Below are 18,027 nucleotides of genomic sequence, written 5' to 3'. Positions count from 1 at the left end.
CGTCACTTTTTGTGTCCAGTTGGCCATTCAAGTGATTTAAAAGAAGAAAACATCCTCTGATGCTAGTTTCATCTATGCTAGTAGATGTGTTTGTCATGAGCAGACCCACAAAAAATAAAATAAAAAACAACTCATGTTTGAAAAGTTCACTGGGAGCGACTAATTTGCTTTGAAGGGGCCATGTTAGGCTCAGTTTCACTTATCAACATGAAGTTTTGTAGGCTCATGAGTGGACCCACAAAAAATAATCCACAGGAAGTCTGCCATTTTGGTTTGCAGCGGGCATTTTGGGGTTGCTTTGTTCATTTTCAACGGACCTTTAAAGACTAACTTGACCGATCTTGTTTCATTTATCAACATAAAAAATTGGAAAACATGTCAATCATTAGTGGAACTACAAAAATGTCTCAAGAACATATGTTTGAAAGACACAGAAAGTCTGCCATTTTGCTTTGCGGCGACCATGTTAGACTCACTTTGGCATTTCAGGCAAATAAACTTTATTTTTATTTTATTTTTTTAAAGCTCCTGAAGCCATTTTCACTTAGCAACATGAAGTTTTGTAGGTTCATGAGTGGACCCACAAAAAAAAATCCACAGGAAGTCTGCCATTTTGGTTTGCAGCGGCCATTTTGGGGTTGCTTTGTCCATTTTCAACGGACTTTTAAAGACTAACTTGACCAATCTTGTTTCATTTATGAACATAAGTCAAACAATGCAGTTCAACAAACAGGCTTTTTTTTTGGGTAATATTTTGCTTGCGAGATTAACACTCACTTATTTTGCGCTTTTTTTCTTGTTATTTATTTTTGATTGATTCTTTCTGGGACATTAAATGTTGCTTGGGAACAAAGTATCTTGTTTGCCATCTGGTTCAAGATGTTCTAGTAAAAGATCACCTGGAATTCCAAGTGCTGTAATTAGGGGGGGGGGGGGGGGGGGCAAGGTCCTACTGGAATTGGATGCATTTATGTCATTTTAACATCAACAAAAATAAGAAATGTTAAAAAGCAGCAGTTGAAACAGTTGAGTCCTGGCTCAGGCCCGGAGGCCTGCAGGCATGATGTGGGGGGAGCATGGTTGACAATCTGGGCAAAAGGTGTGTGTGTGCGTGTGCTTGTGTGTGTCAGAGAGGAGGACCCGGGTGAGAAAAGGGTGGAGATGAGAGAACTACTGAGGGAGTGTCGTCTTTCTTGCATGTAAAGCAAGTCAGAAGTTGTCTCCAGCAGAGACAAATACTCTAGTCGTACTTCATTTTCTCAACATCTTATTGTCGTTTTTTATTTATTTTTTGTTTGTATTTTTTTCAATGGAATTTAACAGGAACAAACCGAACATGAGACTACGCCAGTTGCACTGGATTTTGGAAGTTCCTGACGCATGAGAAGAAGGAGGAAGGAAGCTGACATTGACATCAGGTAGCATTCTTTCACTTTTTGGAACCCTTTAATCTTTCAGGGAAGTTCCTTTCCTAGTCTGTCACTTTTCGAAGGGGAGGTCGGCTGGAAGAACACTTCAGTCATCACTGACATAAACAACTTAAAATCTGCTCTCTTGCCGCTTGTGTTCAAATGTTGCATTCTATGGAAGTTACTATATCTTTGAGACCCCCCCCCCCAAAAAAAAGTAAAAATGTCTGCTAAATGTCATCCTCGTTGTATTAAATAGAAGTTATGCTATTGGAAATTGGTCAAGTTCCCACATCTTTAATAACTACAAGAAGGCAATTTACAGGTACATGCACAGCCAAAATGTGCGTTTGCTGACAGGGTGGACATTTTTAGCTAATATTCGCATTTTATGAGCATATGGTGGGCCTTCACTCAGCAACATGATTCAGATAGCAAGCTGTCTGTGTAGTGTTTATCAAATACATTTTGAGTTTCTGATCGATTTACTGCTATGTATCAATTGATATGTCACTATAACAGAGTGGACTGTTAAAAGTTGACATCATTCCACTACCGTATGCATAATATGATGACAGTTATAAAATATAAGGGTACATATTTATTATCCGATCAGCCACTCTTTCAGCATCCATTGAATTAAGAAAAAAATGCTCGTCAACATGTCACTGGAAACAGAGGGTTTCTTAAAGGGGGAGTTAAGAGTTAGTGACAGGGTGGACAGCAATTTCAGGGACACGGGCAAAATGTTCAACATGATCATGAAAACAGAATATACATGATCGTTTTTGACTTGTTCGATTAAATAACCTGCTATTTTTTTTAAATACATGGACAGTAAAACCATGTGAATAAACATCAATTAAAATCGTTTGACCACTTATCACTCGTGTGTGGGACATGCCAAAATCAGGTATCTAAAATCTAATAAAATGGTTTAAAGTTAAGAAAACACACTTTAAGAGACTTGTACTTGCAGTATTGTGTATTTTTATTATTATTTTTGTATTTATTCAGACCTCAAAGTCAGAGTCACTTAACAACATAAACATTGCTTGCATGCTGAGTAGCATGGCTCAGTGGTAGAGTGGTCCTCTCCAAACCCAGAGTTTGTGGGTCCTATCCCCCGCCACTTTGAGCAACAGACTGAATCCCAATTTGCTCCTGATGCCAGTATGAGGTCATAAGGTCAGTGTGAAGTGCTTTGAGGACCTGAACAGGTGGAAAAAGCGCAAGACAAGTCAAGTTACCACATTTGTGGTAGACCCGGAAAAAAAACAAGTCTGAAGAAGCCATGCCTAAAAACACACAGGAAGTCTGCCATTTTGGTGTTTGGCTATTGCAGGTCAAAGACCAACTCGTCCAGTCGAGTTTTACTTACAGCTTGAACCAAATATTTGATAAACGTGTCTATCATATGTTGACCCACAAAAATAAAGAATCCAAGAATCGATGACTGAACAGACATAGTCAGTCATTTTGCTTTAAAGCGGCCTTTGTCGTTTCGTTTTGGCTATTGAGGGAAATTTAAAATTTCAACCCCTGAAGCCATTTTCGCCCAGCAGGACCAAATTTGGCAGATGTGTCTATATCATGAGTACACTCACAAAGAAGTCTCGAGAAAATATGCCTGAAAACACACAGGGAGTCTGCCATTTTGCTTTGAAGCGGCCATTTTTGGGGTTACTTTGTCTATTTTCAGGGAAAGACAAACTTGTCAGTTCCAGTTTCACTTAGCAATCTGTAATTTAATATAGACCTGTAAAAAAGTCTCAAGACCACATCCCCCAGAAGAGGCTGGAAGAGTCTAATATTAGTTTGCAGTGAGCATTTTGGGGTTAGTTTTTTCATTTCCAGATTTGAGCCATATATATTAGAATACAGATTTTTTATTTTTATTTGTGTACTGCAATGGGCTCTTTGCACAAACACTCCTTTATTTTCTGTCTTTCATGAGTGGACAAACTGATTAATCCAGGTGTGCTGACCTCAGTAACCATGACAACAATGGCCAGACGCACCTGGATTAATCAGTTTGTCCAATCATGAAAGACAGGAAATGACGGAGCGGTATCGAGTTCAGGAAGTAGTGGATTTGTGCAAAGAGCCCATAAGATTTATTTTCATCTTATCACAAGTTCTTTAATGTTGGCGGCAGCTGTGTTACTAAAAAAATTAATTAATTTTTTTGTTAGATTACACCACATCTCCTTGTTAGTAGTCAGTTGAGCAGACTTCTCGTGTTGCCTGAGTGTTAAGATTTTCCCAGTTACTGACCCCCATACCCACTTAACTGAGTCCTCTTGTCTTGATTTCCAAAAAGCAGATAAACACTGTCCTTATTCTCACTATACCCAAGCCAGAGCGTGCTTATCTTTTTTCATGTGCATATAGCAATAATTATTATTAAATCTGCGGCCCTCTTTATTCCTTGGACATATTCTGTCCTTGGCCTGAACAAGATCTTCATCAATTTTGAGAAGCCCTCATTGCTTGATAGCTGTTTTGGCCAGAGATCAGAATTATCTTCAAGTGGGGAACACTGATTAATGTCACGGTTAAAACTGCTCAATGAGTAATGGCTTCTCACAATACAACTTCATCATTCTTAGTGATACACTGGCTCTCTCCTGGGTGCAGCACTGTGAAAGAACAGAACCCCTAAGTGTTCATCTTAAAACCTCGGCGGACACTGACAGTGTTGTAATGTCTACTGGCAAGAGCATCTGGCTTATGCACATTCAGTGTCACTGGAAAAAAAGGTTGAAACTTTAGTTCTAAGTAGTTTTGAATAATAAAAAAAAATGATGGAATGAGTCTCCTTTATTTTACTCACAACCGTGCCAACAAGTTTGTATTGTTACCATTTTCATATGGTTTTAAGACTAAACCATAACTACTTGAAATCAAACAAAAACTTTATTAATCCGTTTTTATGAGACATTCGTGGGCGTCTGGAAATCTTGGGACTACAGACTCACTGGCCTTGTTCTTTTGTGAAGAAAGCTATTATCAACATCATCATCAAACTAGCACAGAAAAGTGAATAAATTGATTTTATTTTAGTCCCGGCCATAATTTTAACCTAACTCTTTTTGTCATTGGCTTTTTTCAACCTTTATTCAACGTTTCCTGACAAAGGACAAAATGGCTGTTTTTGCGTGATGTAATACTACTCACACAAGAATAAATAATCACAGTTATTGTTGTCAGGTTTGCGCAGGCTCAATAAAAGTCATCAGCAAAGCTCATATAACCTAAGTGGGATGTAGCACTGCCCAGACGGACGTAATGTTTAAATGACCTAATTGGACACTCCTGAGAGTAGATGGCCTCGTTAATGGCGTCTGATAACGAGGCTGTCTGGGGATGAGGTGACGGCAGCGTAAAAGGAGACGCGCTCTTCCTCTTTAAACGTTTCAAAATAACACGTATCCTCAAGTGACGTGTCCTGATAGATTAAGTTGAAAAGAAAATGTCAATTACCTAAAAGTTTGAATGCACTAAGATGAAATTACATTTCTTTTACGTTAATTATGGGTTGGAAAGTTACATTGGCTGACTGGCTGGCTGGATGGATGGCCCGATGGATGGATGGAGGGATGGATCAAGACCGAGAATATACTTTGTAACATCGATCATTTACTTTTTGTTGAACATAATGATAAGGGTTAGTTGATGGCTTACATTTCATTCTTGCTTTTAGATAAATTTGTTTCTGCGTGGCGTGTTATACATGTCCCCAGGGGCAATAAACCACACACGTGCGCACACAAACACAAAATTACAGGCAGGCCAGCAAGCACATAAATGCCTCAGTGACATTCCTTGCTCACAAGATCATCCTGTCAATCACCCAATTTAACCTGGCTCTACTGTTGTGTGTATGTGTGCGCGAGTGCACATAGAGAACCGCTTTAACTTTTTAGAACCCAGACAAGCCCCTCACCAAAACCTCTCACCTGTAAAGTAGGTGTTTCCCGTTGGAAGATTTACATGCACTTTATAACGTATGTAATACATGCTAACATAAATGTGTGAAGGATATCTTACAAAGTGGCATTGTCATTAACCATGTATAATCCCTGTGTAAGGGACACTTGCAAAGTGTTAATAAATGTGTTATTACCTAATTTGTTACCGCTTTATGTAATAAGTGTGGTTTAAAAGGCTTACACTCACTGAGCTCGTGTTGAAAATGGTTTATGGCTATTAATGATTGGTTACATAATTTTACTTTTAACATGTGTAAAAGGTACTTTATGAAGGGTTAATAATTGTGTTATTACCAAGTTTGTTTATTTATATGGTGTATTACATACAAGGTATGTACTTACCTTTTTTTAAGCAACATTTAAAAGATTTTTCAAGCATTTAAGACATTTAAAGCTGTAGCAATTTGCCCAAAAATATCTTTACAATAGCCTTTTTATTTAACCATTTATGAGTCGTGACTCAAACATCTTTTAATTAGCAGATTAGCTGTTCAAAATTGGTACTCCTGCAAGCCTCTGGCCAATAGTTTTCAGACTGGATTCGGGTTCGACAGTGGTATTATATACTCTTATGCTTTATATAGAACAATATGTGGTAAGAGTGGTGAAAGAAGCTTCAACATAGCTCATGTAGAAATTTGTGTTAACTATTTATTAATAACTTACAAATTGTTATAAGATCATTAATGTATAAGCCCTATATAAACATTAGAACTACTTTGTTATGCAGTCAGAACGCAATAGCTTACTTTATTACTGTTTAGGAATCATTAACAACATAGTTATTAAGCACGTATTCAATAAACCCTTTATCATGGTATGGTTTTGGTTTCTTGTAACAAGTCACTCATAAATCACATTTCAGATCTCCGTTCAGATTATAAGGACTATAACGACACAGCTAAAGGCTAGCAAACTGCCTGTGGAATGTTAGAAATGTCCATATAAATGTCTTGGCTTGACGTGTTACATGTTTCTGTAATGGATTCTCCTGGAAAGTTGCTAAGGGGAAAGTTGAAAGGTCAGAGACATTGGAGCACTGATGAGATTCAGGAGAAGCCCAATAACCTGCCACGCTCTTTTCTATTTAAAACAATTTTTTTTACCTTCACCATGGAAGACAAGTTGGAGTGCAGAGGGAGACATTGGGTAAAATAAATGAATAAACAGAATAAAAACAGGTGGTCCAATTTGGGATCTCTCCAATAGCAGTTAACAATCTTGCCATGAACAAACCATTGTTTATTTCTTCCAATCTAAAAGACATACCTAAGCCAGATTTGATTTTAAGATCCATTATTTTTTGCTACATCTGAGCAACATTTCTGTTTGTTTTTGAGTGATATGATGAGGAGGAAAAAGATGACTGATATACCGTTGCGCTTTTTTTTGAGTCACTTCTTTTCAACTAGTCTTTTTACAAGCCTTTACGGACTGAATTGCCCTTTTTATTTATTTATGTATTTTACTTTTTTGTTTCAAACTCCTAATACAGCAAGAACCATTCATATTGCCTTACGGTATATATCACGGTATAGAATTAAGTGAATATTTTATATATATTAATAATTTGCTTACTGTGTTACACAGCACTTTATAGAAGCTAAATGTATTAAAAAACAAAAAAAAACAATGAAAGAATACATTTACTTTGGATAACAACATTTATTGCGTGAATCTCAAATCAAAATTAAAAGCCAGCATTCTCTGGTGCTATATAGTGCAAACAAAAAACCTTGTTGATATTTTAAATGAAAACACTACAACTGGCTTCGAGCAAGTATTCACTTGAAGATCACAAAGTCATACACAAGTGGCACTTGTAAACAGCACAAGTCTGGGTTTTATATAGCACAAAGAGACTGAAATATAGGGATGTAGCGATATCCAAACGTCATGATACGATATTATCTCGATATGTGAGGAGGTTGGCGATACAAAAAAAGGTCACAATATTGTAAAAAAAAAAGAAAAGAAAAGAAAAGAGCTCATACTAATAAAATCCACACACAATATTTTGTTCATTACAGCAATGAAAAATATTATAGAAATATTATAAACATCACCATTTTAAAATTGCAGCACCTATCTCTGGTGCTAGTAAACTCACGCATTGACTTCATCCCCAGTTGGTACCTTTCACACAGAAATCAAGAGTAGAAAGGTGCTTCTTCCACCCCTGAATGACTTTTATTAACTGATGTTTCTAACATGTGAAAAACAAGAGTCTTTTCTACCGCTGACTGTGAACTGCCCTTTAGAAGAACCACTGTTGGACAAAATGTCATGTCATACGAAGGTAGCAAGCTCTGGAATAGTCATCTACCATTTTCAGTATGAGAGTCTCCCCGCTTTATATAACATTGACGAAGCTTTAACATGGTTCCAGCTGGACGTCTGTGAAAAGTGGACTCACCCCAAGCACTTAATTCTGGTGTTAAACGTCTTAGCCGTGTCATTGCTATGTTAGCTTTGCAATTAGCATGGCTTCTCCCTTTGTCAGAAAGATACTTGTCAGCAATTATGCTCATTCACCGCCACAGAGGTGATGCTTACTGACTTCAGAGTAGGGTGGCCACTTCCATAAGGTCAAAAAGGAGGACGTATTTAAAAAAAAAAATTAATAAGTGTTCCCTCGCTATAACTCTGCTATTTCGCTGATTTTTTTTGGTGCAATTTTGCATGCATTTTTTTTTTTTACAGCAATTTTATAAAATTTATGAAGGTTTGAACATTGAGACTGTTTAAACAAGAGAGAAATGTGAGAACATGTAAATGCCTTGATGAGAAAAGTGTACAAACTGTGTGGTGAGGGGTTTTAGAGCTTTACAACATTTATAATAAATGTAAAACAAAGCTTTAACCACTTTGCGGATTTCATTTATTCCGAGTATTTTTTGGAAAAAAAACAAGGGAACACTGTATATCAGACCTGCGGTGTATTTTCATCAACAATAAAGTTTTGCATGGTTTATAGATCATGTTTGTGCACTAAATGGTAAAAAAAATATCAAAAAAAAGTCTAACTTTTTTGGGACAATTTATTTCGTTTACAGTACCATGTTTTTAACCCATTAAGGCCAGGAGCGCGTGACCGTGCTTCTCTCTTTAAAGCCCGGAGAGCGGATAAGTCATTTGGTTTGGTTTTGACCAATTCTTAGCCGATTAAATTAATCAGAATATGCACGTATGACATGGGCCTCGTAGTATGTCCTGGAATTTTATTCAAGCACTTATAATTGATGCAGATTTGCAGGAGTTATGAAATAAATGACGCGATTGACAACAGCACGGGAGGAATTCGAATCATTGTCGACAGTGACATACTGTTAAGAAATATGTTTGTAAACAATGAGGATGTGGAAAATTTTGACTGCTTTGAAACGGAATGGATTAATCGATCCCCCGAGGTTATAAAAAACTGTACTCCAGTGTTGAAGGTAAATCAAAATACCAGGGCAGATTTTTTTTTGTGCCAGTTCAGCACTGACCATGCCACACTACAGTATATGCCCAAGATGAACTTCCTATAAGGGATAAATACGGCAGGTTATTTACCTCATAATATAACTTTACATACAGGCACCAGCACTTTACGTTTTCTTTTGCACACTAGCTCTGATGGTGGCCTACTTGTTATTGATTTATGTACTTGTATTGCGTGTCTTACTGTGTTTATACTGTTGAGCTACAGCTTTGGCAGGCAATGTGAAAAGTCTTCTTATTCAGCTCAACTGCAGAAATTATTTTTTTTATGATCCAGTGAGGTTTTTTTTATACCTTTCACTACCCATTAAGCACATCAAACGTTAACAGTAAACTTTATACAAGAAGCGCAGAAGCTAATCGCTTTGCTTCTATACTGTAAACATTTGCGTGGGCTCTGAGTGGGCTGCGGTGCATCCCATCCTGCCCTCCTCCAGGCTGTAATGGAGGTTCAAGGTATAGCCGTGAGGATGGATTAGGCAACAAATTGAAAACACACAAACAATCACGAACTCCATTTGAGGCTAATGAACGCTGTCAGCCACGTAATGGATCCCACACATCAGCATCAGCACCCTTGTTACTGCTTGCACACACACACACACACACACTTACTCACTACGGAGGGCGTTTATTTACTCATATTTGTCCATTTATTCCACATTGGACTGTTTATTGAAGTTTACAGCAAACAGAAGTATAAATCATCATTGAGCGGACCCTCGCACCCCTACGCCTGTCTAAAGATTCTGTTTTATGGCTTCACAACTTTGCTCCGCCCACACGTAATAACGAAAGCTCGAATTTTCTCACAATTTACTGTCGTTTATCATTCTAGTATGCACAGCTCATTCATCGTTAGCAATCAAACTAAATCTGTAGGAGGAATTTATCCTTAAAGGACATCTGGAAATAGCCAACAAATTTGCAGCTCGAAAACTTCTTGTTTCCTTTCAGGCATGCGTTCTGAGGCTTTTTTGTGGGTATACTCATGATAGATGCACTACAAGCCAAAGGTTTAGACACACCTCTTTCAATGTGTCAATTGCTTTATTCTCATTACTATTTACATCGTAGATTCTCACTGAGGGGATCAAAACTAAGAATGAACACGTGGAGTTATATTGTATATACTTGACCAAAAAAAAGGTGAAATAATTGAAAATGTGTTTTATATTCTAGTTTCTTCAAAATAGCCACCCTTTGCTCTGATTACTGCTTTGTATACTCTTGGCATTCTCACCTCTGGGAACTCCGTCAAATCATTTCAGGTGACTGCTCTTAAAGATCATTGAGAGAATGCCAAGAGTGTGCAAAACATCTGTTTTGAAGAAACTAGAAACTCCACACGAGTTCATTCATAGTTTTGATGCCTCCAATAAGACAATGTAAATAGTCATGAAAATAAAGAAAATGCACTGCATGAGAAGATATGTCCAAACTTTTGGCCTGTTCTGTATGTCTGGCATAATTCATGTTGCTATAGGAAATTGGCTTGTTCAATTACCCTTTGGTAGGAATCCTAGAAATGCTCTAAATGACATTTTACAGCATGTGTTCTTGAAACTTGTTTGTGGGTCTACTCATGATAGATATTGCAATTAAATTTTGTGCTTCCATATAAAACTGGTGGACAGGTTTGTTTTTAAGAACTCATGAACATGTCCAAAAAGACCCTAAAATTCCTTTTTCAAACCAAAATAGGGGACTTTCTGGGCTCTTTTTTTCATGATTGGAAGTCTGGTACGAGGGGTGGTGTAAATCTGCACACTGTGCACAGGGACAGGCTAGATTAAGTTTTAGTATTATTGCAGACCACTGCAGGCTGGTGCAGCATGGCACATTTTAAAAAGGGTGATTTGCGCCATTTTGGGCATAAACACAGCTTGTTTTGCCACCAGTTGTAGCAGTTCCTCTCATTCCCTTTAAATCAGTGCTTCTCACTTATCTCTGTCTAAAATTGTTATATGTACACCTCTGCCTTGTTAAAATAAAAAAGGAAAACTTAAAGAAATAGAGACCAACTTACAACAAAGACTAACTTTATTAACATTTTTGTAATCTGTCATAGAAAAGATTTGAAGTGCATCAATTTGCCTGAAAATAAAAAAAGATAGAGCCACTGCCACCTGGATGAGCAATTACATTTTATTCTTGTACAGCAAAAAAAATATGTTCCCCAAGTCACACTTGCCCCTCCTGGCTTTACACTGCTGCTTAAAATGCAGTGTGTGAGAGGTGCGCTGATAGTCCTTGACATGAAAGCACTCATTTGCTTGAGTCCTGTGACAGGTCGCGGTTCACAAAGTACGTTTATAAGGAACTGCTAGCAGACCTTCATGGGCGGATGATGTAAAGTTGACCAAGGAGATCACAGATCTCTGAAGTGAGCACTTGGAAAGCACCTTCCACTCGAATCATATGTGGCTGTGTTTATTTATTATACATTTTATTTATTTTCATTATCATTATTGCTATTTATTCATTTATATATTTTTTTTATCTATTTTTTTTATAAATTGTTATTTTATTTTTTATTTTATTTCTTTATTATTATTATTATTTCTTTATTTTTATTATTGTATTGATTATTGTATTTATTATTTGTTATTTTATTTTATTATTTTATTACCCATCCATCCATTTTCTTAACCGCTTTTTCTCACAAGGGTCGCGGGGGGCGCTGGAGCCTACCCCAGCTGGCTTCGGGCAGTTATATTATATTATATTATATTATATTATATTATATTATATTATATTATATTATATTATATTACATTATATTATAATATATTATATTATATGATATTATATGATATTATATGATATTATATGATATTATATTATATTATATTATATTATATTATATTATATTATATTATTCTATTTCATGTTGCTACTCATGATATCCATGAGCACCAGATTTCATGTTGCTAAGCCTAAAATTGGCCAAAATGAGCCCAAAATGTGCACTTGAAACAAAAATGGCAGACATTGTGTGTTTCACTTCACTTCACTTGTGTATCTATTTATGATGCACATGCCTACCAAATGTGTTGCTAAATGAAACTGGCTTCAGGGGCTACATTTAAAACATAAACAAAAATAATCCAGAGGACACTGTAAAGACTAGGTTTAGGGGTTTCACATCCACAATGCCTTCTAGATATTTTCACCAGCATTTGTCGACTATGGGGAAAGTCCTTAAAATGTCAATTGATTCGGCTTAAGAACAATTACGACAAAGAAGCGAAGCAATCCCACCTCCGTGCTCAAGCACCAACAATTTGTTGTTAGTGTTGTTGTTGTGTGAAAGTGGGCAGTTTTTCAGTTCCTCTGCTAACATAAATCCGACTGGAATGATGATTGATTGGGAGCATTTGTGCTTTCGGTGCTTGCGGGGGAAGAAACACACACAAACACACACACTCAAGGACCAACCTGCAGCCACTTGTCGAGCTGGATCACATTTCTCCGTAGCCCTCATTCTTCCCAGGAACGTCACAAGAGTACCCGCAGCACTTCTGTCACGCCGCCCCAACCTCCCACCCTTAAAAATGTACCAATGGATCACTTTTTTTCCCCAATTGCTTTTGTTCTAGATAATGAAACTTCCTCTCCTGTGTCAGGACCAAGGTTATTTTAGTTAACTAAAACTAACAAAAAATCTAAAATTCATAAACATTTTTTTTTTAACAAAATAAAATAAAAAATAAAATGCTTTTTAAAAAACGAAAACTAATGTAAACAACATTTTATGTTTACAAAACTAACTAAAACTAACTATAATTATAGCAAAAATGTTGTTTTAGTCTGGTAATTAATTTAATGCATGAGCCTTTGGGGATGATTTTAAGTGTGATTTTAAGTCGATTTATTTTGATATTAACCGGAATAAGGACATTTGAAAGTGCGTCACACAAAAGTGACGTCATCTAGCAGCAGCCAATAGAAAAGCACCTTCAGATGATGGTTTTTAAATATTGCACACAAGTAATACACATTTTTTTAAACAAAAACAAATACTGAAACTAACTAAAACTAAAACTAAGCATTTATGAAATGACTAAAACTAATAAAAACTAACAGAACCACCCTGAAAACAAATAAACTAAAATGAAAAATTCCAAAACTATAATAAACCTGGTCAGGACTTGTCATGTTCAAATGAATTCCAATCACAAGTTAGGGAACGCACACAATCTCTAAGTCTATACAACTCTGAGTTTAGGTGCACTATGTAGAGGATAGTGAGTGATTCCAAACACAGCTTAGAACATTTGTATTCTTGTGATGCGGAAATGGGCCATTGTGAAAAAAATGACAATTGGCGAATCACGCCAACCTAATGAATTTTTATTGCAAATATTCACTCATTTGTAATTTGTTGCTTACAACACATTAAAAGACTGAGACAGGGACGTGTTTACCACTATGTTTACATTTGCTTTTAACAACACTCAATATGCATTTGGGAACTGAGGACAGTAACTGCTCAATCTTTGTAGGTGGAATTCTTTTCCATTCTTGCTTGACGTAAAGCTTCACTCGCTCACCAGTCCAGGGTTTCCATTGTCATATCTTGCGCTGCAGAATGCATCACACATTATTAATGGGAGGCAAATCTGAACTATTGGCAGGCCATGCTAGCAAAGCCACGCTGTTGTAACGTGCAGAATGTGGCTTGGCATTGTCTTACTGAAATAAGTAGGGGTGTTGTATGAATATTGCTTGGATGGCAGCATTTTGTCACTGAAAAACACATATGTCCATTTTTCTTTTTTTTCTTCTTTTTTATTACATTTTAATATTTATGGAATGAAACTGAATGCAGACATTCCAAAAATGTAAATAAAATAAAAATGGACATAAGTATTTTTCACAGGACAGCGTCGATATGTAAAACCTGTATGTACCTTTCAACGTTAATGGTGCCTTCACAGATGTGCACTTCTTACTCATACCATGGGCTCTAACACACCCCTGTACCATCACAGATGTTGACTTTTGAACTTTGCACCGGATGTTCCTTTTCCTCTTTGGCCCGGAGGACCAAATGAAATCATAATTATGAAGTGGCCCGCAATGAAAACCAGCTTGACACCCCTGGTAAATGGTGCGTGCATCTACCGATCGGTGTCTGCGCGTTACCTAAACTAAGTGGGATGCTGTGTTGAGATGATAACAATGCATAAAATCTCACGGCCCTGAAACCCAAACAGTCACCCTGAGCGTGCTAATCTGATACCGCTTCAGCAGTGCGTCGCCTCCGTGCCGCAGATAAAACACCCGCACCATCATCATCACCGTCATCATCATCATTACCGTCACCCTCTGCTGAAACCTCCAACACCAGCAGCCTACCTGCACGGGCCGAGTGCCTGCGCCGTAGCCAGGCGAGGATTTTGCAGAATCCATCGGGATGCTCAGATAAGACATGATAGCGGCGTTGGTTTCTATCTCTGCCACAGGACTCACTGCATTTGTCTTTAGGAAGAGGCAGAAAGACATCGTTTACTTTTTCCCAATACTGATTACAGTTGACGGCATTCCTATGCCTGGCGTGCTCCGGCGCAGATTAGCGGTCAGGCATGGCATCGACGTCACAACGATGCAGAAATCAAATCCGCTCGTTTTGCTGGCCTTTGCCTTTGCCTTTTACAGGCTATTGCATGCAAATGACAAACCTTATAGATGTCAAAGTTAGATCATGTCAAAGACTCCTTATGACCTAGAAAAAAATATTTTAGCATGGGATCTTTAAAAAAAAGTGACATAGTGACTATGTGAATGAAGATCTACCTTATATCTTAAATCTATTTGTTCAGCATGGAAATTATGTGTTGCCGGGGCGGCATGGCTCAGTGATAGAGTGGTCGTCTCTCATCCGTGAGATTGTGGATTTGATCCTCACTCCCTAGTGACCATGTCAAAGTGTCCTTGAGAAAGGTATTGAACCCCGATTTGCTCCCGGTGGACCTGGCAGCGCCCTGCATGGCAGCAGTTGACCACTGGTGTGTGAAGATGAGGCCTTGTAAAGCGCTTTGGGCACCATATGGTGTAGATAAAGCGCTATATAAAAAGCAGGCCAAAACTCCCTGTCCATTAAAACGTCAGAATTTTGCTGTTCTTTTCTATTTGAATGTAGTATTTTCTATTAAAACTGTATTTGCTCACAAAAAGCCTCCATTCAAGACAAAACTGTCAGAAATCATACACTTCAAATAGCATTTGTATTGAATTTTGCATTACATTTGAATGCAGAGTGATTTTGTTGCACTTTCTATTTCTCCACTATTTGTTTGACTTTTGACTCCATTCCGCCAAACAAACGTCGGTGTCTTTTCGAGCTAATAGAAGCAACGGTCGTCTGAAAGCATCAAATGCAGCGGCACAGAGCAGCACATTAGATTCCCACTGAAATCCCCCCCTCCATCCCCCCGCAAAGCTCTGTGATGATCTAGTAAGAGCCATCTCAGTTATGACTAGTTGCCTGCGCCGTGGCTGTCAGAGGAATAATTACAGTAAGATTTGCAGGGGGGGGGGGGGGGGGCTTACACCTGGCTCAAAATGCTCCAAGGCAACTTTTGTCTTCTGGAACGTGGTATTGCGCTTGCTCACGGCAAGTCAGAACATGAGTTGTGGTATTGTGTTTGATTTTGTTGCCTTTGGCGGACTGGAGGGCACAGAGAGAGGGACTTAAGTGTGTTTTTTCATGCGCAAACGCACACAAGTTGATTCATGATGCAGTGATGATTCAACATTTATAACTGGAGGTGCTTTATAGTTTAACTTCCCCCAAGAATTAGGGTTGGAAAACCCTCTTGAAATGTCTTTGTTTGTCGTTACATATGCATCTCCATTTTGAAGGTCTTTACATGCTAAAAACAAGGGAAGTTCAATACCACTTTTTTCAAACTGATTCCAGTACAGGTATTTACTCTCAAGTACTCACCGATACCAAGTAACCATGGTAGTATTTATGATATACTGTATACTGTAAAATTTAGATTAACCCAATGACAGATAATTCTTAACAAATAACTTTCTTTCTGATGTGTCAAACCACCACAGTGTAGCACCATCTACTGGCGAGGAAGACTTATTTGATTTCACATATTTTGGGACTTATACACACCCCGTGAAATTGACCCAAATTTCAGCCCCCAAAGAAAGTTGCATGAATAGACAAACAAAACTAATCTCTAGAAGCAATGCCTAAAATACACAGAAAGTCTGCCATTTTGGTCCAAAGTAGCCATTTTAAGTAATATTTGGCCATTCCCATAAATTTGAAAAATTCAGCTGCAGTGGCTAGTATCACTGTTAGCAGCATGACGTTTGGGAGACGTGTCTCTCACAAGTAGACATACACAGCAAGGTCTTAAGAAACCATGCTTGAAAAGACACCGGAAGTCTGTCATCTTGCTTTAAAGTGGCCTATTAAGGGTTTATTTTGCTATTTGGAGTATTTCAGAGCAGGGCTAGACTGGGACAAAAATAAATAAATCTGCCCTGGGATTTTGGGCCGAGATGGGCCCCTCATAACAACAGGCTAGAAGTTTATGCATGTGTTCCCCGAATGAATGTATTTTACTATTATTTCAAACCCAACTGTAATTATTGTGATATGTTATGTAGTACAGTTTATAGAATCTTGCTTCTCTCTCCTTAAATTGTCTTTATTTATAAAGCACCTTAACAACCATCGCTGCATATAAAGTGCTTTAATGAAGTTAAAAAAGAAGGTAGACAAACAAAGACAATCAAAACAATAAATTACTAATAACAAATTGATAATAAAACAGCAAACACCATTTGAAAAGGCTCATAGTCATGCATGACACCAACCACGTTAACCCCCAAAAAATGTGCTGGAATTGCCTTCAGGCATGCTTATAGCCAAATAAATAATAGCAGCATCATATTAAAATTAATAACATTTAGCCTTTAATTATTTTTAAAAGACTATCAAATTATTATTGTGGAAAGCAAATAAGTAAGTTTACTCCCACATGTATACTGTAGTTCTACCCACTTAAATAAATTATATTTTAAGCATAATAAATGTATCATCAACATTCTAAATACCAGAAATTTATTGTCTATTGTTAACAACTCCAACACTTTGTTTGCTCAATTTAGTTTAATTGATTCTTTTATCCTTTTTATTGAAGTCTAATACCTCTAATACAGTATCTATTTTCCGGGCATCCTTAATGTAGTAGCTCAGGCTTCAGGTTAAAAGTGCTCCCTCCTTTAAAAACATGTATTTCTGCCAGGCTTTAGGTTTTAGTTTTCGTTCAATGGGCTCTTTGAGTATTTAGGGTTGCCGACCCCCAGTCAATACTGCAGTATATTAATATAATAAAAGTTACAAGTGAAATAAATAAATAAACAAACACATCAATGGGCTGCTTGGTCAAAATTACATAGAAGGCTTTGTGAAGCTTTCATTCTATATCCTGTTTGGCTCATTTTACTGTGTATGAGGTCGATGGACCAATATGCTGCCCCCTCTAAATTGTGGGCCGATCTCTTAAAAAAGAAAAACAGGGGAAATCAATAGCATCGTACCAGCCCCAGTGGACTGCCAGCCTAAATTGCCATTTCAGCCCTGCTTGACAGACAAAATGTTCCAAATCAGTTTTACTAAGCAACATTAAATGTGGTAGGTAATGCCCATAAAACAATCACAAAAAGCCATACCACAAAAGACAAGGGAATTCCTTGATTGAACAATTGTGTTTGACTGCTGTCAAATTTGAACCTCATCCACTTGACACATGGGTGACACAAAGTTTACTTAAAATGTTGGATTTTTGCTTAAAGTACCACTGATTGTCACACCCACCTAAGTGGGGCAAAATTATTTCTCCATTAAATGTTAAATGTTGCCACCAAAACACTATATTTGATTAAAAGACAAATTTTGTCTGATTACTGTTAAATCTGAACCTTGTACATGTGACAAATGGGTGAGACAAATTATGAAGATTTTTTTTTTTCATCTTGTGCATGACCAGATCATGGTGGCAATGTTTGATTGAAACAATACATTTTTATTTAAACAGGCTATTTGAAAAGTAGGCCATTACTTTTATTTATTGTCACTTTCGGGAGGGAAAGAAGTGCAA

The 18,027-nt window shown here is 37.4% G+C and overlaps 1 protein-coding gene across 1 annotated transcript in view; it reads left to right on the top strand.

Moving 5' to 3' along the window:
- The first annotated feature begins 1,221 nt into the window (after positions 1-1,221).
- Positions 1,222-18,027, top strand: part of fat2 (FAT atypical cadherin 2) — a 100,623-nt gene continuing 83,817 nt past the window's right edge. The window contains exon 1 of the mRNA XM_077577580.1: positions 1,222-1,418. Coding sequence (XP_077433706.1) covers positions 1,381-1,418 — 38 coding nt within the window. The 5' untranslated portion in view covers positions 1,222-1,380. The remainder of the gene's footprint in view (positions 1,419-18,027) is intronic.

The sequence above is a fragment of the Vanacampus margaritifer genome, chromosome 10 (genome assembly GCF_051991255.1).
Source record: "Vanacampus margaritifer isolate UIUO_Vmar chromosome 10, RoL_Vmar_1.0, whole genome shotgun sequence".
Lineage (NCBI taxonomy): Eukaryota > Metazoa > Chordata > Actinopteri > Syngnathiformes > Syngnathidae > Vanacampus > Vanacampus margaritifer.
This window is presented reverse-complemented; position numbering and strand designations above follow the sequence as displayed.